The sequence below is a fragment of the Hetaerina americana genome, unplaced genomic scaffold (assembly GCF_022747635.1).
Source record: "Hetaerina americana unplaced genomic scaffold, ioHetAmer1.1.p SCAF_13, whole genome shotgun sequence".
NCBI classification, from domain to species: Eukaryota; Metazoa; Arthropoda; class Insecta; order Odonata; family Calopterygidae; genus Hetaerina; species Hetaerina americana.
In genome coordinates, this window is record NW_027286403.1 from 9,653,688 (window position 1) to 9,681,461 (window position 27,774).

The 27,774-nt window shown below is 34.0% G+C and overlaps 1 protein-coding gene across 1 annotated transcript in view; it reads left to right on the plus strand.

Moving 5' to 3' along the window:
- The window catches only part of wls (Wnt ligand secretion mediator), a 35,112-nt gene extending 15,246 nt beyond the window's left edge, over positions 1–19,866 (plus strand). Inside the window, exons 7-11 of the mRNA XM_071583339.1 lie at positions 1,491–1,627; positions 4,390–4,551; positions 8,966–9,193; positions 11,119–11,269; positions 18,420–19,866. Coding sequence (XP_071439440.1) covers positions 1,491–1,627; positions 4,390–4,551; positions 8,966–9,193; positions 11,119–11,269; positions 18,420–18,526 — 785 coding nt within the window. The 3' untranslated portion in view covers positions 18,527–19,866. The remainder of the gene's footprint in view (positions 1–1,490; positions 1,628–4,389; positions 4,552–8,965; positions 9,194–11,118; positions 11,270–18,419) is intronic.
- The last annotated feature ends 7,908 nt before the right edge of the window (positions 19,867–27,774 follow it).

The following is a 27,774-nucleotide window of genomic DNA, read 5'->3' on the forward strand; positions in this document are numbered from 1 at the left end:
CGGCAAGTGAAATTTACTCATCAGGGTGGGGGGGCCAGTTCCTTTCCCTGTGCCGGTTCTATATAGCGTCTTGACTGTTTATATGAGGTTTTTGAAAGGCATCACTTGGAATTTTGACCTCAGAATACCTATTCTGTAATTGAACGCTCTTCCCATTATCCAGGCTGAAGCTAATAGGAAATAATTTTCAAAATCCCTACACTAACCACCCAAAAAGTGGTGAGAATGGGTACTCCTACTTGCAAAATACATTTGTAACTTTGTTTGTGTGGCACATATAGCACTCTGCCATGCTTATCTGAGAAATTACATACGATTGATAAGAAGCAGGTGGAAAATGAACAATTAAGTAGAAAGGAGGTTCACATTTCCAGTCATGATATGATGAAGTGGATCCATAATGGAGGATTAAAAATATTGCACTTTTTTGCCATGTGGAAAGATTTTTTATGATGCATTTTTCTGTTCTCTGAGCCATCATTAGGTACCAGAGAACAATACCTAGTGAAATATGGCATAAATGTCCAAAAAGGGTGAGGGAGAATAAAGGTGGTTATGGGGAGTAAGAGTAGTAAGAGGGAGGGTGTTGTAAACTGCTGTATTAACTCTAGGAAGGAATGGGAAAGGGGTTTCCTCCCCCCTCCCTTAATAAAATTATGCAAACTCGTGGAGTTCGTTCTCCGAAAAATATTGTCTTTTATCTGGACTGATATTAACCCATTGTAGAAGCACCAAAAGCTTCTTCCATATTTTCTCAAATTCATAGTTTATTGAAATGAAATAAGTAACTTTGTTATTCCATACACACAGTTATTTATTTCATTTCAATATGTTGTGTAAATTCTGTAAAGTTACGCCGGAGACAAAAACATTCATAGTCTATGATTTACCTAATAAACCAACCTGTTGAAAACAGTTCGACAATATATTACATTCAAAAGTATTCCCTTTTTGGTTCAAAATAGTTTATTTAATAGTTTAATATAGTTTCACATTCTACGGGAACACTTTTGAAAAATTCTAATGCTTATCATAAGTACAGATATGCCTAAAATTGATCACCTGCTGTTCAATTTATAGAACATTTGTACTTAGGTATTTCAACAGGATGGTTTTTATTGCAGACAAATAAATTGTGGAATTACGTTTAAATCTTGTTATTTTCACTTTGGCTTCCACCCTAAGAAAGTTGGTTAGGTGTATTAATATTTGATTTAAAAAGAATTCACAATTTATGATGGTGTTGTTTCTTTTAATCAAAATATGAACATCAGGCATAGAGAATTATGGGCCTTTGCTAAACTATATTTATTTCTGATGTTGATAAGTATTATAAGTATTGATTTTATGTATCATTTGAAGTATATTTTTAACTTTTTATTGATGTAATTCTGACTTTTAATAAACATTGTGTCTTTTATTTCAATCTTTTCCTCGAAAAAGTCAATTATATATTGCAATAATATCTGACCTCCTTATTATGTTTTCAGTGCCATTGGAATACCTGACCCTGACTTTCGATATGCCATACATGTTGCTCTTGGGTGATATTCGTCAAGGGATATTCTATGCCTCCCTTCTTTCATTCTGGCTTGTTTTTGCTGGGGAGCATCTTATGGTGAGTTATGTAATAATTATGTGATAGTGATGACATCCATCCCAAGGGTTGTTTTTCTTAGAGCTTCATGATGAGCTTAAAATTATATAGAGTAAATTTTGATCTCTATTATTTTCCAAATTCATAGTCAGTATTTTTAAGTGTTGTGCCATTTATACATTATTGATTAATTGTGAAATTATTTTGATAAATAATTTAGGTAGAATTACCATTTTTAAAGAAATTTTTAATATGTACTTTATTGTGAATCCGGGAATTATTTCAGGATTTTTTATTGAAAGTTCTCTCTTACAAAGAATAATAAGAATATAACCAGGTCCACCAAAATATTTTATTTTCCATCCAGCTTAGGATTCAACAAATTTTTTGACCCAAGAATGACAAAATTTGTTGAAACCAAGGTTATGAATGTGGAAAAAAATTTCTTGGTGGAATTGTCTTCTTACTATTCTTTGAAAAATCAAGATGCCTCAGCATACAAAAATAAATTATATCAATAGTAATTTAGATCTGTTTTTAGATTACATACTAATCTTAAATTAATTTTTTTTCATGTTTTGCTGGGTATGCCATTAGATTCAGGTATGTGTGTATTTGATGAATGTTGTGATTTTACAAGCAGTAAATGAGCCTAGCAGCTCAAGTTAGTTAATTTTACCTGCCCGATTTGCTTTTTACTTGTTAAATACAGTAATCTTTGATTGAAACTGAAGAATATACATCTATTTTGGCTTGTATGTATTTTGAGACTGCCACAATGATAAATATGTAGGTTGAAAGTGTTCAATAAGCCTGTAAATCTTGTTAACACATTTAATGCCCTTACTTCATGAAAAAATGGGTTTGGTGCCCACAAAATTTTTATTCAAATTTGCAGAATTTTTTTAATATTTCAGCAATTTAAGGGGTCAAAAATGAAAATAAATAGTGGTCATATGAGGTTGTTTGTGGGCATATTATATTAAATTATAATGTATAAGTTCACCCCAATGCCCTGGATGCAGTTGCCACAGTCCCTTTTTTACCACTTACAGTTAATGAAATAATTACTTTTGATTAGGTTTCTTATTTCATAGATTTCGTGTCTAAAATCAATCTAAATATATTGAAGTGGATATGATATATCAGTGATATATGTTGTGATCTATTTGGTTATTATGCCAGTTTTAATGAATAATGTTGTCTGTTATTGAGCAATATTGTGGAGCCTTGCTTAACAAACACCTCACATAATGAGTAATTTGCATAAAAAGCAAAAATATCTTTTATAATTACTCTAAAAGAATGAATTCATGTATGAGTGACAAGGAGACGGGGATTCCCAGCATGATTGCTTGCCTTCTGCTTCAGTTTTCTTTTACTAGTTGTAGCATCTTATTGTTGCTAGTGATCACATATTTTTCCAAACTTGTTTTCTGACTTATTATTTGTGATTTCCTTTGACAATTTTGTTAATATTTTGTGTGTAGTTTTAAAAATGTCTGCAAAGAAAATTGACCAGAAGATACTGAAAGAGAATAAAAATTACTGGAGAAATGTAAAATAAAACCATTGAAAAGAAGGATGAGGTGTGAGCATGGCTGATCTAGCACCCATACATAATTGGTCGAAATAAGTGATTTGCACTATTCTCAAGAACAAATACAAAACTTAAGAGATTGATGCTTCAAACAGAGTGGCAAGAATATTTACGCAATGTTACCTATTCTTAACGATGTTGAAAGGTTGCTTCTCATAATGATAAACATAAAGCAATGTGATGCTATTAACAAGGACAACCGTGACCAGCTCATGTGACTCAAAGTGTGATTTTAAGACAATGCCAGGGTCACTAGCGGCTGAAGAAGTATTTAAGGGAAGCCATGGATGGTCGGAAAAGCTTTAGAGAAGAACTAGCATCTCCAACATTGTAAGGCATGGTGATGCAAAAGTTCAGATTTAAAGGCAGCAGAGAACTTCATCGATGACTTCAAGAAGCTTGTAGATTCTGAGGGCTATCTGCAACAACAGGTTTTTAATTGTGACAATGCAGGTCTCTTCTGGAAAAAGATGGCCAAGTAAACCTATATAACTGCAGATGAGAATGCATTGCCCAGCTCAATCCAATGAAAGATATTCTCTTGCTGCAATTTTGTGCCAATTTGAAAGTGAAACCCTTGCTTGTTTACCATTCGGAAACTCAATGAGGCTTAAAGAAGTGTTAAGCCCAGAACAGAAAGCCAAATGTAATGTGGAGGTCATGAGAAACTGTTGCATGGTACACTGAGAAGCATTAACCAAATAAGGCAGTGACCATGCATGCTGCTAATTTATTAAATGGTAATGCTGTGTTGAATTTTCTCAAAATTTTGAAGCATCAGCAAAAACAAATGCTTCCAGATAAGTTTTAGGTATTCATGAATTAGGAATCTATCGGAAATAATAAGTTAATTATTTCCATTCTTGTTTTTTTTCTATAAATGGAATTAACATGCCCGGTTATTTCATTCCGCAATAGAAGAAATGATGGAGATGACTCAGGATCCTAAGCAATGCGTATATAATTTTATTGGAATAAACCTTGTGCATAATTTACTTGCATGGAATGCACAATCATAGTTTATGTTAATTTATTTGAGAAAAATTGTTTTGCTTGATGAGTTTTTTACTTTACAAGAATGATTCCATAACAAATTATGCTTGTTAATTGAGGTTCCACGGTACATACTATATTTGCTATATCTGGATTCCATTGTATTTTTGTGTATGTATGTTGAATTTATGTTTTACAGGATGATTCTGAACACAGCACACTGAAATCATATTGGAAAAATTTAAGTGCTGTTGCTGTAGGCTGCTTGTCATTATTCATATTTGACATATGTGAGCGTGGAGTCCAACTGAGAAACCCATTTTATTCCATATGGGTAACTTCTGTTGGAACTAATCTAGCTGTATCCTTTGTATGGATTTATGTTTCTCTTATATCCAGGGTTTTTTTTGAGGTACTTTATTTTATGATATCATGAGAAAAGAGAAGGTTATGTTTTTCTTCTTCGATACTATTTTTACCAAGATACCATCAAGTACGTGATGGACATAAAGAGTTGAGCCGTCTCACTGAGATACCTTTGCTCACATGCTGTAATTTGTGACTCCTACATATCAATCTCTTGAGAATCCTTCATTAAAATTCTAAGGGTCATTAGAATGTGCCAAGCCCTTCCACCACATTGACTGAAAACCATGGAGAGGGTATCATATAATAATATAATTATAATAAGGTAAATGGGTGATCTGAGAAGTTCTTGGCCAGATGATGAAAATTACAATTTTTGTTTTCAAAAAGTTATATTTTTAATGTAATTGCTTTTAATATTAATATATTTCAACCAGCGATGTTCCAGTGCCGTTATCCCGTTTATGTAGTGTTCTTCTGGAAGTGCTGCAAAGTACTCTTCTACAGCCATAATCACAATTTTATATTGGATGAAAAATGTTGACCAGGAAGGAAATTCATGAGTTTTTGGAAGTGGTCCGAGGAAGCCAAATCCAGGGAACAGAGTGTATGTTTCAGCACTTCATGTTTCAAATCTGTCAATTTTCCCATCGCCGAGACACTTTGTGGAAAGGTGAATTGTCCTGATGGAAAACTCTTTTTTTACTCAGCAAGCTGAGTCTGCTTTCACGAATTTATGAATCCAGTTCATTAGAAGGTTAGAATGGTATTCCACAGTTATTGTTTTACCTTTTTCAAGATAGTCTATCAATAGAATTCCTTTTGCTATCCCCAAAAAGCTATGCCATGACCTTCCTGCAATGGCATCATCTTTGTTTTCTTCTGTACTGAAGAACCATACTCTATGGATCCACTGCATGGATTCTTCTTTTGATTCTATTTATAATGGCAAATCCACGTTTCATCCATTGCCCTATATATATGCAGGAAATCACTAGTTTTTCATAAATTACACCAAGCACTGTTTTGGTGGTGTCATCCAAAAGCATTCTTGATCCACAGCAAGCATGTGCAGCACCTATCTTGCGCAAAGCATTGTCATGTATAATTCTTCGTGCAAAATATAACCGATGCATTGTTATGATATCCCTACTGTATGATGTACCTTTGTATGCACATCGTCCAAATCATATGGTACACTCTTTTGATGATTTCTGGTGTGGTTGTACTTTTCTGACATCCTTCATGTGGATCATCTTGGAGGCTTTCATGGCCAAGTTTACACTCAGCCATCCATCTGTCATGGTGGAAATTGAAGGAGAAGAGACCGCATACACATTTACAATCCTCAGATGAATTTTGGTTGGCATTAAACCTTTTATAAAGAATTTTATCAGTGCACGATATTCAATTTTATCCTATTTCTAATTGCACATGCACCACAACTGATTCAAATGACTGATTACTGCAAACTGCTGGATGGAATGGCTTGTTATTTCATGTGGCATCTACTCACGGTTGTTTGAATATGAAAGAAAAAATCATGTGAATAGTGATCCCATCTATGGGCGAATCCAAGAACATTTCAGACCACCCTCATACAATAAAGATAATACCACTAATAAGTCTTCATATTGAGACCTGATGCCATTCCCAGTTTTTCACTCGTGTTCGACTGTTAGAAGAGGGTATTCAGTTATTGATTGAGGTCAGATGCTGGCATCCTATGTCTATTCAGCAGCTCATGCTCATTTGGTGACTCCCTGAGCTGGAATTCGATTATATGTGAGTCAAATGTCATGAGATATCTGGCACTTGGGTCTTCTCATAACACTGCCTCATCAGCTAGAGGGCATTCTCTGGGAAGAGCACTCAGGCAAAATCTCAAGCGTAATAGTGTGATGTTATCAGCCGCTTGACTGAGGTCATGAGCTAAATGTTCATTCAGAGGAATGAGTCAATTTAAGATGGAGTTACATGTAATAATTATCAGAAAATCTAGGTTATGCCCTGCATGAAAGTCCTTAGTTGGACTTTCTTAAGGTAAAACTTACAAAAATACAGTACTCAAATAGGTTTCCATTAATCTCTTCCTGGGAATTGAAATTAGAGAAATGTCAAAAATCAAAATCATTATCATTTAAGTAATGGATAAAGAAATTTTAACTGGAGGCTTGGGCCAAGTAGTAAGGATTCAATTTTCCTTCAAGTTCCTCATTAAAATGGACAATGTAATAAGGTTATACTTTAAAACATTTGCTTTGTTTGCCATTACTATTTTTGCAAATATATTCCTATGCTGAAAACATGAATAAAAATATCTGCTTTAGTGCTATTATTGGAAAATTTCAGGGGACTCAATTAATTCTTCTACACCCCTCTCCTGGCCTGAATATGGCATGCTTTAAATTATAATTAATATTTGGAGGTACCCTCCCATGGACTATAACCTTGATGTGGTGGAAGGGTTTGTGCATTGCAATGACCCCTAGAGCTGTGTTGTAGGGAGTAATGATAATTGCTCCTGGTAGGATCACCCATGCTAGATAGGTCAAAGGATAGGAGCCAGACGGAAGGTAGTCCACCTAGCGTCTGTTCCTCAGTGAGTTGGCTGCAAAGGCATCTTACCCCAGTTGGGTGGTCATTGAGTGGTGGTGTCATATTAAGAACACTATTGAGGAAGGCAATTGAATTGATAATAATTGAAACAAAAAGATCCAAGAGAGAAGGAAGGAATATGTGGAAGAACTGTATAGTAAAGAACTTAGGCCAACAAAGTTAGACATAGGAAAGGAACATGACGTAGAGGAAGATAGCTTAGGTCCAGGCATACTCGACGATGAGATAGTATGGGCATTAAGGGAGATAAAACTAAATAAGGCTGTGGGGGTGGATAACATTCATGGGAACTACTGAAATGTTTAGGAAAATGTGGGAGAAAGAGGCTATATGGGCTGATTCGTAGTATCTATGAGGAAGGAATCTGGCCGGAAGACTTTGTGAGATGTGTTAGTTCCTATTCCAAAAAAGGTTTAGGCTAATTCATGTGAGGAGTATAGAACGATAAGTTTGATTTACGATTGAGCTAAAGTTGTTCTCAGGATCATCAAAAAAAAGGATGGAGAACAAGGCAAATGATTACTTAGTGGATGATCAGTTTGGATTTAGGAAGGTGAGGGGCACATGTAATGCTATTGCACTAATGAGATTATTAATCGAGAGGAATATAGAATACAACCAGGAGGTATTTGCCTGTTTCGTAGATTTTGAAAAAGCATTTAATAGAGTGAATTGGGAAAAACTAATGAGTATATTGCAGAAAGTAGGAATAGATTGGAGGGACAGGAGGCTAATCATCAACCTGCACATGTCTCAGACTGCTCAAGTACAAGTTAGGAATGGAGAGTCCGGATGGGCAGTGTTAAGAAGAGGTGTAAGGCAGGGTTTGCCCATTATCACCAGTGTTGTCCAACATATATGTGAATGAAATGATTCAAGAGGTATGGGAGGAACAGGAGGTAGGGATGAAAGTCAGAGAGGAATTTGTAAACTCAGTTAGCTGATGGCCTAGCTGTAGTTTGTCAGTCAGCCAAGGGGTTGCAAGCATTGCTGGGTTTATTGGAAATTCAGTGCTATAGATATTGGTTTAGAATCAATATGAATTAAACAAAAGTTAAGTGATTTTCCAGAAAGAGAAAGGCTAAGCTTAGCATTAAAATAGGAGGGCAAAAACTAAAGCAGGTGCAACACTTTTCGTATCTCGGAAGTGTTTTGGACCAAAATGGTCAAATTAGTAGGGACGTAAGGAAAAGAATTGCACTAGGCAAAGAGTATTTCACTAGGAGGGAGTTGATGATAGGGACATGAAGAAAAGGCTCATCAAAACTTTAATTTGGAGCATAATGTACAGCATGGAAACATGGTCACTAAAGCAGGGTGATAGAAGTAGATTGGAGGCTTTTGAAATATGGGTGTGGAGAAGGTAAAATGGGTGAAAAGGAAAACAAACGAAGAAGTGCTGGGTATGGTGGGAAAGCAGAAGGGATTGTTGGGAGAAATCATTAGTTGGTGGGAAAAATGGATGAAAAGTTATTGATCAGCAATGGGATGTGTAAGACTGTAATAGAGGGGAGAATGTTAGGCAAATGAGGAAAGGGCAGGAATAGCATAGGGATATTGGACAGGATAAAGGTAGGGAGGAAGTATGCAGAGATGAAGAGGGGCATGGTATACCTGTAGAAGAGGATGTTAGGTTGTGTTTTGTGAGGAGAGACAAAATATGAATTTGTTGGTATGTTAACTGGTAGACCTAATAGTTTGGAGGCACTGGCATAACATAGTAATCACAAAGTTTCAATTTGATGATTTTGATTCCAGCATATCATAGCAATTCCTTAACTTTTCTTCAGCTTACTTTTATCATTCTTGCTGCTGTATCAGCAGTAATATACTTCCTTTTCTTATCCTACATGATAAGAAAAGTATTTTGCAACATCAGTGCCAAGCGAAATATTTTGCCTAGCATGTCAAGCTTGAGGCGTTTACACTATGAAGGTGTAATTTATAGATTCAAGTTTTTGATGCTGGCTACATTGTTATGTGCTGCAATGACTGTTATTGGGTTCATTCTTGGCCAGGTATGTCCTTGCATGCTTCTCACTAAACGTCTTTATTTTTTCATGTTTGGCATGTTTATTTATATGGTGATTTGATGAACTGATATAATTTCTACTCTTTGGATGAATTCAAACAGCAATGATTGTTTGTGTTTTGATATATATTTTCTTGGAATGTTGTTTTATTTTTATGTATCAACAAATAGCTGGATAATAAATGATAAACTTAAATGATGGAAAACCATGATAGGAAGGTGAGATGGCTGAAAATTGTTACATATTACCAATAACTGATATAATAACAATTAGCCCAAAATTATGATATTAAGTTTTATTACCTTACCTGTATTTATATGCGTATTTAAGCACAAGAAGCTAATGTGAGATTGGAAAGGGATCTTAGTAACAGTTTTTTAGTTTTCACTGCTGATTGTTATTGTTGGCTCCATTTATAAGGAACTTTTTCTTTTGTCTGCTGGCTCATAGGCAATGAAATATTTTATAAATTTGGCAGAAGCTTCCCTGAACATTAGATCAGTCCCCACACCAAGGACATAACTCAAAAGTGCATATGCCTGAGAGTTATCACTATGCAGTTTTTCTACCACAACAATATCAGTATCATTGCTTAGCAACAGTGTTGCCACCTTACATGCGGTCTGTGTAATGGTGGGTGTTCAGTTTTCATTTCACTGCCACCTATTAATGTACCCAAACAGCCGCGGTAATCATCTAGCACAACTTGGTGAAAACCATCAGTTAAACTAAGAATAGATTATGTTGAGTTGCCACTTAATAGCAATAATATTTTGTGGCATATGGGCAGAACCTAAATATCCATTTATACTTCTGATTAAATTAACTATTTATTCATCCGTTTATGAAATTTTTTTAAAGGATGAAGATAAAAATTTGAAAGTAAAAGGGTTGTCAGGAGCAGGAAAAAACTAGGAAAGTTAAAGCTATTTCATGGAAAGTTAGGGATTTTTCCTGGGGATATTTAAGCAAATTTGCAAATTGATTGCTGAGAAATTATGTTTTAATGCAATGCAAATTATTTTTCCATAGTAAACAAAGAAAAATGAAAAAAAAAGATTCATAGTGTATACCTGTAATTATTATTAATACTATCTCGGTCAAATAATTATTAGGTATTTACTGTTGTTAACTTTTTAAGTAGATTTTACTAACATTAATCGTTGTTATTTTTATGTTAATTTAAATGATGGGTTAGCAAATATCATCTTTTGAAGTGGTTTAAATTTTCATTCCTGCCCCAGTTTTGTCTTATATGTCTGCCAAAACCCTTAAGAATAACCTTTGAATAACCTTAAGAATAACATGTCAGTTTCAGGAAAAAATATGAAAGGAACATTAAATAAACTGTTATTACTGTAGGAATAAGGAAGTCATGGTTTTCCTACTATTACATTTTAAAAAGCAAAGTGAAACATGGCAGTTGGTGAAGTTGAGGAATATTTTTATGAACCTGAAGAATTTTTAACTATTACTGTTTTTTTTTAATGTAAAATTGTATTAGCTTTCCAAAACTATATGAACAACAATTATGAAGTCTGTCTTGACTCATTGATTGAGTTTGACAACCGTTAAAATTTAAAATTGAGCTTCAATGAGTGTAATCACATCAATGTGTGGTTATGTTGACCCTGGATAGGATACTTAAACGCAATTCAATGTCAAATTGTTCTTTAACAGAAATGCAAATACACTTATGATTGTTGCTTCCACAATAGCTGTGGTTAAATGGTCGCATATAATTTTCACTGTACCACCTGAGGACAATTTTTAAAATGAGTACCAAATTATTAAGCACCAGAATATTTCAAGATATCATCTTTTAATTGTCTGTGTTAAATAAAACTTTATTGATAGTTAGAAAATGTCCATAAATTTGTCTGGTTTATTTTATTTTAATTATTTTTCAGATATCAGAAGGACATTGGAAATGGGATGAGGATATTCAGTTGGAGTACACCTCTGCATTCTTTACTGGAGTTTATGGAATGTGGAACATTTATATTTTTGCACTACTTGTGCTCTATGCTCCATCTCACAAGCAGTGGCCCTCTGAATCAGGTAAAATCTATTGTTTAAGGAATTATCATGAAAGTATATACAGTAAGGTCTTTCTGCTGCAGCATTCTATTACAGTGGAACCTAGCGTAATGAGCACCTCAGATAATGAGTAATTGGCATTACAAGCAAATATATTGTGCCCAAGAATAACTCGCTTAACAAATGACATTTCACGTCACAAGTGACAAGGAGAGAGAAATTCCTGGAATGATTGCACTGGCTTTTTACGTTTGTGTTTAGCACAAGTTCCACTAGTATCAGTGTGGCTAGTGATCGCATATTTGTCCAAACTTGTGTTCAGGCATGTTATTTGTGACTATTTGAGCTCAGTTTAATAATATTTAATGAATAGTTTTAAAAATGTCCCCAAAGGAAAAGCCATAAGAAGACAGTCAAAAGAGAATGAAAATAACTGTAGAAATGAAAAGTGAAATCATTCAAAAGGGTGAAAGAGGTATCAGCATAAAAATCTATCACGCACATACAATAGGTCAACATCAACGATTTGTACTATTCTCAAGACTATCTTTCAACGTCTGGACTGCCTTAAGATGATCAAATAGGCATTTGAAGGGATTAACAAGAGAACTCTCACTTCTGCTTGGAAGAAGCTTTGGCCAGAGAGCGTTGACAAAAATGACTTCAAGGGATTTGAAACAGCTGATATAAGGGCTGTAGTCAACAAGATTTTGTCTTTGGCCAAGTTCCTGGGACTGTATGTGGATAACAATGATAATGATGAGCTTGTGTAGGAGCATAGTCTGGAACTGACTACAAAAGAGCTTATGGAATTGCATTGTGTTTCACAGGAAGAAGTTGTGGAGGAGAGTTTGTCTGAGGAGGTAATAGCAAAGCAACAATCATCTAGTACAATAGGGGAAATGCTGAAAGCATAGGAAACTGTTGCATTGTACTTTAAGATGTATCACTCTAATAACGTAGTTGTTATTGATATGATGATAATACTGTGTTGCATTTTCACTACATTTGAAGAGTCTGCAAAAACGAATGTATGTCAACAGTTTTATAGTAAAAAAGAATGAGTTATTTATCATAAATAATAAACTAATTACTTAAATTAATATTTTCTACTAATCTAATTCTTAATCCGGGTTAGTTCATTCTATGATAGAGGATGAGATGAAGACTATTATTCGCTGTTAAATCTTATATTGAGAAGGATCACCCCAATAAGACCCCAATAAAAAAATTTGAAGAGTTTGTAAAAACAATGACTCTTTTAACAGGTTTCTTGCGAAAATGAATTATGAACGCATCATAAATAATAAACTAATTATTTTGAATTTTTTATGTTTTCTACGAATCAAATTCACTTTCGCGGTGGTTTCATCCCAGTAGAAGGAAAGGTGAAGGTGAACCACGATTCTAAATAATGTCTAGTTATTTTATCTCAATAAACCTTGCATACATTTTTTTTGCAACGGAGCACATTATTATATTTTATATTTCTTTTAACGGAAAAAATGATTCACTAAATGAGTGTTTAGTTTTACAAGAAAGGTCGCGGAACATATCATGCTTGTATAATGAGGTCCCACTCTACTGTTGGTGTGATAAAATTTGCTCATGATTTTCGAAACCGATGTGAAAGTATTATGGTAGCTATTGAAGATAGTACTCACAGGGCTTGGGAATGAAAATAGTCCATTCAAGGCCATTCCCATCTCTTATATTGTTGCTACTTTCTTTCCAGCCAACTTAGTCCAATTGGTACAGTTGCAGGCTAATTTGAAAAATATCTCTGGGTAAAGGATTTCTGGGTCATCAAATATATTTATTTGCAACAGCATATTTGCTTTTTTTAGAATAAAAATATATTGCTGTGTATTAATTAATTATGATTAAAACTTTCAAAAATTCTAAAAAAATATAGTTTAGCCATTTAAAATATGGTAAATAAAATATTATCTTGTGGAATAGTATTATATTTATCCCAGTATGGATGTATTCAAGTTGAGCATAGAGCTGTAATATATCCAATGCAAGTACTGACAGGTAATATATAATCAGTGTTTAATTTTTTGAAAGAGTCTCATTGGTGTAGCTTCTTTTTACTTCAAAAACCAATAAGTATGAACCTATGAGGGAGGCTGAAAACAAATGCAAACATGCTTGTAGACCACAAGCAAAATGCCCTTCAGAAGCACTGGTGGCATGTGGAAGTAACAATCCCCCTTAACATGCATGTGCAGGTTTGTGGTCATTTCATTCATCCATTGTATTTTGGGAAGCAGAAGCATGGAGATGTGTTTTTAGTACTATGTCAACGCAAGTTAAACAGCATGCTGTTATCGAATTTTTAACTGCTGAAAAAGTGTCTCCTACTGAGATTCGTCGTCATTTAAAGGCTTTTTATGGTGACGATGCTGTTGATAGATCTACTGTAAATCGTTGGGTTGTAAAATTTTGTGGTTGCAAGCCTATAAAAGCTGTAATTGTTGATGAAGCACGCAGCGGATGTCCGATCACTGCCACAGATGATAAACATCGCAAACTCGTCGTAGAATGTGTTAAAAATGACCGGCAAAGCACTCAAAAGCATATTGCTAACCATATTGGAATATTCAAGGAAGAAGTTGGTCATGTTAAAGGTAGCCTGGTGTCAATAATCTTGCAGCATGACAACGTTCATCCGTACGCCTTGCTTGCAACTGGAGAGGCTCTGTGAAACCTGAAATTTGAACAGATTCCACACCCTCCTTATTCCCCTGATGTTTTGTCTTAACTCAAGAGACACCTCATGGGTAATCATTACACCTCGGATGATAAGGTGAAGGCAGCTGTCAAGTCCTGGATCCAAGAAAAGTCAGAAGAGTTTTTCAGTGACGGAATAAAAAACTTGTTACACATTGGGAGAAATGTGTTAGCCTTAATGGTGACAAAGTTGAAAAATAAATGTTTGATTTTGAAACTTATGAATTGTAGTTGTACTTTTTGCCCGATCTTGATATTAGTTTTTGTTCACACTCTATGAGCATGTGTGCATTACTTTTCAGCTTACCCTCGTATATCAAAGTAGGAATAACCTCTCTCATCTTTCCGTATGAGGGTAAGGTGAAAAGTTCTCGGTCTGACAAGCCTGCAATTTTCAGTGTAAAAAATTATTTTATTTTTCTGCATAATCTCCCTTGGCTTCAACACACTTGGTCCAGCATTTCTCCAACATCAGTATTCCTTCCTGGAAGTGAGACTCTAGAAGACTGTGAAAATATCCATCTACGACCCTCTCAACTTCATCATTGGATGCAAAGCACTTCCCAGAGTCAAATTTCTTCAAGTTTGGGAACAGATGGAGGTCTGGGGGTGCTGCAAGATGTTTCGCACCATTTCTTCCAATATCCCCATGACCTTAGCTATCTCAATCACTTTCACCCAACTATCATCCAACACGATATCATGCACCTTTTTGATGGTTTCTGGTGTGGTTGCAGTTTTGGCCGACCTTCACGTGGGTCATCTTCAAGGGATGTGTGACCACGTTCAAATTCAGATGCCCACTTTGTATAGGTTGGTGTTGAAGGAGTAGAGTCCCCGCACACTTAATTAACTTAAGATGAATTTCCTTAGGGGTTAATCCATCCAAAACGAAGAATTTTAGGACCGCACGAAATTCAAGTTTTTCCATTTAATGAAAGATGTATACTGCAGCAATACTTGTAAACAAACTGCTTGGGAGAACAAGGTTGCATGTAATTCTTCTTGATGCATATCTTATATCCTATTAAATGTGCAATCCCCTACTTACTCACTGCTTTCTGAACTTTCTCCTCAAAGACTGATAGGCTCCACAGGATTACCATGTGCATTGCATTACATAATCCCTCTTCTGAATTCCTTGAGAATGTTGAATGCATGCAATCTGGTCTTCTTCCATCACTCAGTCTAAAGCCTGATGACTGAGCTTTCCCACATCTTCCAACTTAAATGTTATAATCTTATGTAGTTTTCTCTTCATTTGAGCCCCCACCAGCTCATATTCTCCTTCATTATTAGTATCGATAGCATATATATTTTTGTGGGTCTATTGAGGAAGGCAATGGGAAACCATCTCAATTATTCATGCCATGATTTTTATGATGGAGAGTATAGGGAAAATAAGTCCTGGCAACAATGAGACTCAGGGTAATCAGCTAAGAATTGTTCCCAGCTGGGGGAAGGCAAGGCTTCTGCAATCGTCATCTCATGAAATTTTTCAAAGCAAAAACTGGAGCAGCAGCACAGGAGATAATAGTTAGAATAGTACCTGGGAATGTTAGGACAATGTTGAGGACAGGAAAATTAGAGAATATAAGTGAGAGATGGAAATAGGAAATATTGATGTTTTAGGTCTGTTCGAGATGAGATGGAAGGATAATGGGGATTACTGATAGTTATACAGTAATATACAGCAGAGAGGATGAGAGCCAGTAAAGGGTTGCGATAATATTGAATAAAAAGGGAGGAAGAAGCATAGGTAACATGGAGCAAGCAACAGAATATTACCATTTGAAGTAAAAGCCGAACTGACAAACTTGGTCATTGTTCAGGAATACTTGTCACCAAGCAATCATTAGGAGGAAGAAGTCAATACGGTATGTGATCAGTTAGATCAGGGTTTCCCAAACTTTTTCGGCACTGGAAGACTTCGCAAACCTGGGAAGTTTGGTAGAATATTTAGCTATCTTTTGTTTGCCTTGATGCTTAATTCTGCATTGAATGGAGCTTTCAGTTTTTAAAGATTTTCTTCTTTTTGGAGAACCTGGTTACCATGTTATGCTTTCATAGTAGCATGCTTATCTTTTCTGCCATTGCATCTGCATATGGGATGGTGGCATATGCAGAATGTTTTTTTCAGGCTTCTCCACAAATCTTTTTCCCGGCTGTCTTTGAAGGAAGCAATTTGGCATCTGAGATTCTGTAGGCATAATGGACTGAAGTACAGTGGAACCTCAATAAACTAGCACCTTGCATACCAAGTAATTAGCGTAAAGAGCAAAAATATTTTTTTACTTATGGCTCTAAATGACCAACTTTTCACATAATAATTGACAAGGAGAGAATGATTCCCAGAATGATTGCATACCTGCTGCTTCAGTTTGTGTTTAGCACTCATTTTGCTGACATCTCAGTGTTGCTAGTGATCACACATTTTTCCAAACATGTGTCCTGACATATACTTATTATTTGTGATTATTTGTTTTAAGTTAAATATTTTGTGCATAGTTTTAAAATGCCTCCTAAGAAAAAGGCACAAGAAGACAAAAGAGAGAATGAAAAAAACTGGAGAAATGAAAAGTAAAGTCATTGAACAGCAAGGATGAGGTGTGAGCATGGCTGATCGATGATACACATACATGGTTTGTATAAAAAGTATTGGGAATAGTGTCTGGAAAAATTATTTATTTCAGCTGTTTCTGCAAAGCCTCAAAATTCTTCTAAGTGCATCCCTTGAGTGTGGACACACTTTTGCCTGTGACTTTTCCATGACTCGAAGGCTTCCTAGTGGGTGGATTCCAGAAGGTCCTTGAGGGTACGCATGTAAGCTTCTTTGATGGCACGAAGGCATTTTCCTTTGAGGGAGGATTTCACTTGTGGAAATAGCAATCTGCTGGTGCCATGTTCGGACTGTAAGGGTGTTGGCAAATTATTCCTATTCCATTTCAGAAGGTCTTTGCAAGCAGACACTCTACTCTGCTCTTGGTTGTTCATTAAGACCTTTATGACAAGTTCAGCGTAGATCTTTCTCATTGCCAAATCTTTAGTGATATTGGTTCACACTGTCATCTTATCAATGCCTATTCGATCTGCAATCATGCACATGCATTAATTGACTGTCTGAACTCAGCACTTCATGCACATATCAGGAAAAAATTGTTAGTGATACTTTTTATACAAACCTCGTACAATCGTTCAACATCAACGATTTGCTCTAATCTCAAGAACAAGGAAAAAATTAATTAGCTTGATTGATGGCCAAGGATGCCATCATGTTTCCTGCTCATCATTGCATCCAGGAAGGGCAGGCCATTTTTTCCACCAAGGTGAATTTTTCGCTGGATATTGCCGATTCAGGTGTTTCTGGAACAACTTAAGTACTTCTTTGCTTGAAATTCTTCTCAAAAATGCATTCAAGTGCTGTTGAAGAAAAATCTCAATTTCCCAAGGCTGATAAGAGTAGTAGTAGAAATAATGAAGAATCTGAAACATTTCAACCATGAGGATGAACCCTTACTTTCAATTTTGAAAAGGGATATTCAACCTCAACAAGGAACCGCCAATCAGAGTGTCTGAAGAAAGCCAGACACAAACAAGGCCAATCAGAGTATTTCAGGGCAGCCAGTGACTCCCATTTATAGTGGCCAAATTGCAATGCAATTTACTTTAGCTGGAAGATACCTCCAGGACTGGGGGCAAAACTGTTGTTCACAAAGTAAACATGTTCAATGTTTACTCCTGGAGCAACATAGAGCCTTCCTCGAAGTGAATTCATGGAAGCTTTAAGAATAAGTACAACTTTTTTGTGTAAAATTAAAGATTAAATATAATTATTAAAATTGTAACTAATAGATTGTTTGTTTTAGTAAGACTGGGTAAATCCAACATATCAGCACATTTGGCATAAAATATCCTGGGAAAAGGAGCCTTGATAAGCTAAAATTTAGTATATATTTGTTCAGGAAAACTGGGGTCAATTCATGTTATTATGATAAGTGGCATCATGGTTGCAAACCATACTCTTTCCAAGACAGGTAGGCTACCATACTCATATTTCTCTCCTACAGCAAGTATAACCAATAATTTAAATGCATAATTATTCAAATTGTTATTGTAGTGGGTACAGATGAAAAAGATAATTGAAATACTGGAAGCCATGAGTGCATATTATGTTCAATTGAAATTGGTTGGACCAGGAAATATTTTCATCTTATGTGATGAACTCTTAAATAATAAATGTTTATGTAGTTTGTGTTAAGCAAGGGTGTAAGGCGCATACTTTTTGTTAAAGTGGATACACCTAACATTTCATTGAGAACAAGCCTCATAAAATGAGGTGCTAAAAATAATTGAGAATATTCATGTAGCATCTCAAAATCAACTCATTTAATTGAAGTCCTGCTCCTAAATAATAGTCTCCATTTATGTCTTACAGAGCAGCATGGCAGTGTGAATGAAGAAATAGAATTCAGCAGACTGCCAACTGAGCCAAGTGAAATTTCATCTTTGGCATCATTCACCCGCAAGGCTGCTATGGATTAATTTTTATGTAAATTGCTTCCTTAATGAATGAACAATCAGTATTGGTACCATTTTGTGTTAATGGATGATGCTATAAAATCATAAGATCATGAACTTAAATACTCAGATTTTAAAGCTAGGCATTAATTTTTTATTTAATTTTATATAGCCCTATCAGTATAGACTTTTCCATGACATGATGTTATTGCACATATTTTGAGAACATTTTAGTTAAAAGGTTGTACGGAACTCATTTTTATATTCATCTAGCAGTGCGGTTAATGGTGATTTAGGACAATGGCCTTCAATTTCTTATGTTTTTACAGTCACGTGAAGCCCAATAATGTGTGAAATATTAAAAATCCCTCTTTTTGTAAATTTCTTCTCCTTAAAGACATTTTTAGGGCTATAGTATTTCAGTAATATTAATGGCAACTCTTTAATGTAGATGTGTTAATAATATTCTTTACTTAGCATTAATGGGTTTCAATGCCCAAAACTTGAGGGAATGAAGTATTTGATTTTACGTGACTGTGGTCAAAATGAAGTAAATATGAAGGGACACAACAAAAGTTTAATTGTGGACAAATTTCAGTGCATAATCAATCAATCAATCCAAGTAATAATAAGTGGATGCATGATGATAATTTGATTGTGGAAAGTGGTCACTTGATATGATTCTTAGTGACTATTCTATTATAATCGAAATCATTCATATTTGAATTGTAATTCTTATTGTTATAGAATCAACATTATCAATTTTCTTTTCAATGGATTGTACACTATTAATGTTAGAATTAGTGTTTAAAATCAAAGTGTGTAGATTTTTCATAGCCATTTTAATTTTGACATTACTATTGATAATAATTCTTAAATATAGTTAGTCATAGGTATTTAATGAATGAACAAGTAAATTATTCCTGTGTGTGATTAATTAATTTTTAAAAAGTGTATAAAAATATGGTGTTTAACATAGTTAAATGCAATGCTGTTTGTGCAAGTCACCGCTAAAATTATTAACATTTTTTTAATATCTTTTAGCTGCATGCTTAATGATAGCTAGCCCAAGTACAGGAGATAGCTATTGAGTAAATTGTTTTACGTATTCCAACATTCAGAATGATTTTCCTTAAACAGAAACTATTTGGTTTAAAAAGGAAAATTTATTTTCTCAAAAAATAAATTTTGAGGCAATGCATTGTGTGGATTTTGCTGTGTATAGCATGAAAAATATCTTAATGTACACATAGTAAACCTATGCTAATATGAACAGAGTCCGGCTGTGTACAGCAAGTGGCTTATAAGGAGTCATGAGAAAGTAGCACTGCTGTAATCTGCCAAAATAAATATTTAGCTTTCAAGTTGCTAGTGAGATGGTTGAAAAGAATTATAATATTTCATTCAAAATTCCAGCTGCTAAGTGGATATTTTGAATAACTATTGCTATAGGAAAAATGATTCCTTGTTCGACTAAATACTCCTGCATTTGGCAGGCACAACACATTTCTGTAATAGATTGCTAATTCTTTCATGAATTTCCTTATACCCATATATTTAATGATTCGATCCTGTGGTGGAAAAAATGAAGTAACTTTTGACAATAGCAACACAGAAGAGAGGCAGGAAAAAAGTTGCATTAATATGAACAACCAATAATGGGAGTGAATATTTTTGAAAGTTGATAGTAAAATTTAAGCGTACAGAAAAGCAGCAGTGACTCTACATTGCAGCATTACAACTGAAAATTACAAAGGAAAACTAGTGCCATTATTCAGAGGTAAAGCTCTCATTTATTTAAATTATAACTTGATCGATAATTAATTTTAATGATTTATTACTGACTTAATGTTAGGAGAAAAGTGGTATATTTTATTTGATTAGGTTTATTTCATATTGTAAAGGTATCTTCTTACACTTTGAAGGTCAAATGGAGTCATTATAAGTCAATTGCAATCAATGGTGCACAAGATTCAAGGGGGTAAATGTCCAGTGGGGTTATGTGCTACAAAACCCCAAATGGTCCAGCATTTTCTTAATCAGGACAACCCTCAGGCTCATGTAATGATGTTAAGCTAGGGTTTCCTGTGCTATATTTTCTGTCCTGGTAGTAATCATACTTATTCCTGGAGCATATTTAAATGTAGCATGTGATAAGGCATTCTACCCTCATTATTTGAAAACAGAAAAAATAATTGATCTCAAATTCATCTGATTGAAACACTTACATAGTCTTACACTTACATGACCATTACTAGATTTATAATCTTGTAGGCATTAGCATATACAGTTATAGCAATATTGCGCAGTATTTTGTGCCGAGTTAACCTTGATAGTTTAGAATGGTTTGAGGTGTCACTTTGTGGAAGCGATTCATATCGGAAAAGAAAATGCTTTGTTCTTCCATGTACGCTTTATTATGCACAACCTAGGTTTTGACTTACAAAGTCAAATCTAATGATGACTTTGTAAGTCAAAACCTAGATCATGCATAATAAAGCATATGTGGAAGAACAAAGTATTTTCTTTTCCTTTTATAAGTTTCATACATTTGGATTCATATAATGTCCATTTTCATTTGTAGGTTAATTGATGCCTGTTCAATTTCCAATTTATATGTGAAATGATCAGGCATTGTCTATTCATCTTCATCATTAACTTCTTCCTTCATTACCATCATATCCAATCAGCTTTGGCTTCAAAGCAATGAAGAAAATAAATCCTTATCCAGAAAAAATTTTGCTTTGGTCCAGCGTGAGTTAATTTTGAAAACGTCATAAGAATAGCCTGACTGTTCTATTTAGTCGGTACCTAAGAACGTGAAGAATAGGGAAATGTTCAGCTTTTATAGTTTTTTTATGAAAAGATGATAGGCACACATACTGGTTTTATGTGGTGATTGTAAAATCTTTCTGCAATTTTCTGTGCTCCTGAGACCCAGTCAGTCAGATAACTAGGAATTACATTTTGTTAGAAGAATTTCTGATGTCACTCTTACCGTGTTATAACAACACTTGGTGTAATAAATGTGAAAACTGGGGACAAGGAATATGTGAGTTTGCCATGCATGCAAGTCTAGTGAAATTGGGTAAAACCAGTTGAGACTTAGTGTAATGAATTTTAAAAATAATTAATATTTTCTAGTTAAAATTTATTTGCTCAGTACTTTCCCATGTAAATATTAAATATATTACCATTGATCATTTTTATTAAAATAGATAATGAAAACAACATAATTGATGAATATCAATTTCATTTTGAGTAATAATATAACCACTCAAAGTAACGAATGCAAAGTTCTGCAGCCATTTATATATGATTTTTACCTGTGTCTCATGTCAACTGAGGCTCTGGTCCAATAAAATACATATTGGTTTTTCATGACTCTGAAAGTGGTCCTAAATGGTTCAAACTAAAATTCACATCTGATGTTGCCTTATAGTGTATTAGCCTATTGGATTTCTATTTAGATGCATTTTGCCAAGCAGTTGTCAATAATGGTAATGCATGATTTATGATATAATGCAAAATTAAAATTTGTCCTAAGAGTAATTATCAGATTGTGTTGGAAATGTTTGTAGCAACAATTAAGATATTTTAACAAATGGGAAGTAAATTGCTATATTGCCGCCATGGGCTACTGAAAAGCTTCCATTTGAAAGGCAATAGCTTGTTCTCAATATCTTTATGCTATTGATTATTTTAATATTGATAAAATGTATTGGAGCTATTATTGCAAAAAGTGTTTGGTACATTTTGCTATGTGCTGCTGAAGTTGAAATGATTATGTAGAAATTGTCTCCTTAAAATTTTGTTATCTTTAGCTTGGCATGTATATGTTTTTGTGTATTTTAATATTGGTAGTAATTGGGTTTGCAGATTCCTCTGAGGGCATAGGTCAAATAGCAAAATTAAGTCAACCATGACAAATTTCAGCAAGTCGGTCAGCATGGCATCAATTTCCAAGGTAGAATACAAACTCATAAGTTTTGACTAAAATGTTTTAAATGTTATGGTTAAGGCCATAATTTTGTTCATGAGAGCTTTTCAGAAAATGGGATACTATCATATAATCCTATACATCTTCTTTATGAAATAGATATTGCACTTCTCTCCACCACCATGGTTCAGAGTGATAGACATGTAGAGCAAACAAATGCTCTAGAAATTCAACTCAACTTTTTTTCTTCAATTCAAATTGTTCAAAAAATCTGCAGATCACCTCAGTTCTCATCACTTTGAGAACTCTTAAGCCTCTAGTATAGTAAGTAATCACCCTCTGCTTAGGTTCAGCTACAACTTCATTGCAAAATTATGAACTATGTGGTAAAATAACAGGAATGAGTGCCATATGCTGCCTAAGTCTTGGATGACTGGCTAATCATTTAAAAAGATTTTTCCTCTTTGTTATTGTTTTCTGTTGTGAACACAAAAAAGCATTTACTATTTGGAATATTTGATCCCGACAATGACCAGTGGTTTGTTTCTCAAACCTGCAAGTCTAGTTGTAAGTCCACAGAAACATTATTGTAGAACTTTCAAATTCACATCCTTGCAGTGTAGGCAAGTGGCAAGTATTATACCATGTATAGCAATCAGCAGACTCCTTATGTGCACATTACAAGAACTGAATAGTAGCTTCGAGAAACAGGCCCTAGGTGGGTTGGTGGGATTTTGGCAAACACTATTGTTGACCCATGTATAGCTAAATCACTGTCCAGTGACTAAGGTCACCTCATACTGTAAACACCATAGCAATAATGCCCAATGTCCATATTCAAGGTGATAATTGAGCCCACAATCCTCAGGTTAGGTAGCAGGCAGTGCAGTGTGTGTCAGCCTCTTATGCTACCCAGGTCAGAATATAATTAAGTGCATGGTGGTGGATGAAGCTCTAATATGAGAGCAATCCTCTTCATGAGCATGTACTCTTCAAGTCCTTTCTCTAAGTTACACATTTCTGCCTTTGCTCGACTTTTTCCAAGTACCAAGGTTGGCTGATGAGTGCTGACTCCAAGCATCAAATGGAAAGTAGAATGAGTGTAAATCTTTTAATTATGATGCATTATTCTCATTATGCTTTTTCATTAAGAGCATCTCTCATTAATCAGCTATTGCTGTTTTGTCTTGTGAAATAAATAATGTTTTTGCTTTAGAGTGGATATTCATGTTCTTTTTTTTTCAGATTAGGTTTTACTAACATTTGAACATGGTGTCAGGTGTTCTCTATATATATACATATAGTTAACACCTAAGTCTGCTATGTATATATTTCTATATTTAAGACTTAGAAAAAATTGTTAGGTTAATTTCTCTGCACTTAAGTTGTTCCCTAGAAATTGTAAATATTTTGCCCAAATGTTGGTTAGAGTACCTATTTATTGAGTATCAGTATTTAATCTTGGAATTCAGCATGTTTGGTCATAAGAGCCAAAGTTTTTGTTGGCCGCATTCTAATAATTTCCAGCAGCATTTATTTTGGTGTAGCTGTATTTCTTCCAGTATTGAATTGTTTACTGAATTAGGTTAAAAGTCCAAGTTAAAATAGGAGCATGATACATGCAGTATTACTTGTGTATTTTTTTACTAATTTTGCCAACCTATTTTAACAAGGAAATGCCTGTAACATTTTGCATATTATTTTTCTGAATTTTTTACTTGCCATATTTGCCATTTTTAAGGATAATTGCTCTGCTGAAAATTATACTAAAATACCTGTAACAAATTGTATGAACATAGCACAATTGCTATCATAGACAAAGTTATTATGTCAGTTGTGTATTGAAGCATTTTATATGATGATGAACTTTGTGATGAATTTGATAAATATATTAAGAAGTAATTTTAAAATTGAATATTTTTATATTGAGCACTGGAAATTTTCCTGCATGGCATTTAAATACATTAAATATTCCAACCGCTGTGAAAATAGTTTAGTTTTATATTCTGTTTCTATGTGCAAGTATTGTATCTTGAAGACTCAGTGTATCTTTGTCTTATGTTTACAGTTGCTAGTCGACTGAACCAATAAAGTTATTACTAATATTTTTTTTTATCTGAACATTCTTTTTTATTAATGGTTGCTATATTTCCCATCACATTCAGCTTCATTTTTTTAGAGGTACAATAGTTCCACATTGGCTTATCCACATCTAGAAATTGATGGTACTTATGCTGTCACTAGTAGAATATATCTTGGATTAAACTCTGGCTTCTTTTGGCAATATGCCCATGTTTTCAATAATCTCATATAAGTACTTCCAAGCCTTACTGAGCCGTTGGTAATGCATTGCTCCCTAACTAATGTAAATAGTTTCATTAGGAAATGAAATTTTAACAAGTTTTTTTGTAACTCTAGCAAATTAGCAGTTTTTTGGTGCAAAAATATCTATGATCATGGATTTCTTCTATTTAATATTATTGATGCTATTTAGGTAATTTGCCCGTGAGTTCGTTTGATGCATCCATTCAATCGGTTTGTCTTTAACTCTTTCTTCATGGAATAATTGGTATTTGTAGTTCTGCCTTATCATGTATCCATAGCTTACTTCTTATGAGTGTCCTGAGAGCAGGTAGTAAAATTACTTTTTATTGGTTGGTTTTGCAGTCATTATTAAAAGTTTTTCACACCATGTTATTCTTGATTTGTTTCAAGTGTTTGATTTTGGAATCCTTTTATGTATTGATACTCTCTTAACATTTCAATGAAACTATTTCTCATCTATCATTGTCCACAAAAGGAAAAGGTTTGAGAATGTAACTTTCTCATCTTTCTTTCCATTCCATTCCTTCTATTTCCTTTCTTTCCATTTCCATTCATTTACTTCAATGGAATGTAAACCCTCATGCTCATCACTGAATATTGAGAAATCCACTAGTCTCATTGTTAACAGTCTATTAAACAAATTAGATATTTTTAGTTTTTGTGACTTCCATTCAGACTAATTTGTGTGTTAGCAGCATTGGGTTCATTTCATAGCTACCTCAATGTTTGCATTAATTAGTGCACATTACTGGTAGGCATACAGTTGAATAAATTTTGTATTTTTTACCAAAATGAGAGTAATAAATTAGGTGTGCATAACACAAGAAAGATGGTAAAATCAAATTGTTTGAGAATGCATACTTCACTTGCCAGATTTTCAGATATAACTAAAATTTCCAGTTGTATTTGAAACAAGACAATCCAATGTTAATGGCATTTCCTGTCATCTTTCATGAAGTAAGTTTTCCATTCAAATCTTTTGAAAGGGCCCTCCTTACTCTCAAAATATGGTAACAATAGATATCTATAATTTTGTGCGTAGGTTATAAGAATTGATATTACTAGATGCCCGAGTTGCCTGATGTTCCTATTTTTTAAAAAGATTACTTGGGCAGTATTAGACGTATTAATGAGTGCTATGGTAATTGTATTAAGTTAACATTCAGTCATTGTCATCAGTTCTCAATCAAGTGAATTAGTTCTCTCCTCATGGCAATAAGATGAATACTACCCACATAGAACATATAGTTAATAAACCTTTTCTATATCTTAAAAGAATTATAGCTCTTAATTTTCTAAAAACATTTTCTACCATTTCTGCTGAACGAGAGTGACATTTGATCCCATAAGGGAGAAAGAGACTTTTGTTTACCGTTGAAATAATGCTTTCTTATTTTGAGTTTTACCGTGTTTGGTAGCATATCTAAATTCCAAACTTTTGTGTTGAACTCACTGATTTAGTGGTATTTGCCTTGGTTGCTACTTGTGGCATTCACTCATGAGAAGTAATTATTTTAGGTGATCGTCTAGCTGAGAAATATTTTTAGGCTTCACAAAGTGCATACAGAGTCACAAAGGCCTTCTCTTTTCTTCAGGGCCATTGAGAATGTTTTGTACTCTCTGAGAAAAACATAAACTTATGTACAAGTTTATTTTCTATTTCTTTTGAAACAATAAATATCATTGTTTTGGAGAGTTATATTTGAGTGATTGGATTGCTTTATCCTCTGTTTTTATATCAGGTAAATTAAATGTTTTGGTGAATCCACATAAAATTTAATTCAAACTCAATTGTTCTTTGTTTTTCCACTGGTCAGGCCCTAGAGCCAGAGCCCATTGAAACCCATATTTCCTGTTAACACCAATGCATAATTTACATTGATTCATAAGGAATAAGCAAATTTACTCTGTCATCCAGACATCCTGTTATGCTCACACTCCTTTCCCGATAAAGTTCATCATAGTCAGAAGTTCAATCAATCATTAGCCAAAAGAGGCCCTCTGCCAACTTATACCACCCTTTCTGGAAAGTGAAACTATATTTTTTGTGTGATTATTAGAAATTTTAAAACATGATAATAAAAAATTGATTTTTTCTGCTGAAACTAGTGTCCAGTGAACTATACTGCCAGAACAATATATGCAGAGGTAATGATTTTCAAATGAGAGTTAACCCAACCATTCTCATGCAATGCCAAAATTGGATATTATAGTTGTAGTGAAGTCTTGAATGAGGAACACTGGGTAATAAAATGAGATGTTTGTGGCAATCTATTTTCTGTACTTAAGAGCCCATATTAGATGGTATTTCAAGACACTGTTGAAAACATGTAATTTTTTATGAAAATAATACCTCAAGATAATTATGACTTCAATGTCATAGAATTGCCTATTACATTAGCCTATTTGATTACTCAAGTCTTGCATAAAAATTTATATGCAACTTAACGTGTAATTTAAATTGAAAACTGATATGATGCAAAAACATTTTTTATTTTTCTATTAATACTAGCTTTATTTTCATATGAAATTTTAAATAGCAATATTTTACTTGAAACATTAAAACTTTATTCCTAAGTTGGCAATACTTGCATATCTAACTTTTTGCCTTACATTTGAAATGCACTAAAATATTTCTATTACCGTACAGTCTTGGGCCAAACAAGAAATCAAATAAGGAAATGATTTAAGATGCTTCAACTAGTGTATTGATCAAAATTACAATTTTACTTTTATTTATTATTTCATTCATTGCTTATTGTAAGGCAATGAAAATAATTGATATATTAAATTAAGTGAGAAGTAGAAATAATTATCCCTTCATATTTACAGTACTCACCTGTGCCATTAGATGTACTATATTAATGCTGTTGTCTAACATATAATGTTTTAGAAATAACTTTACGTCCAAAGGTTTTTTTTAGGTTATCAAATTGAGTGAGTGGCAATGCTATAAAATTGAATTTACTGTTAAGTGAATCTGTAAACACTTGCCTCTAAATTAATT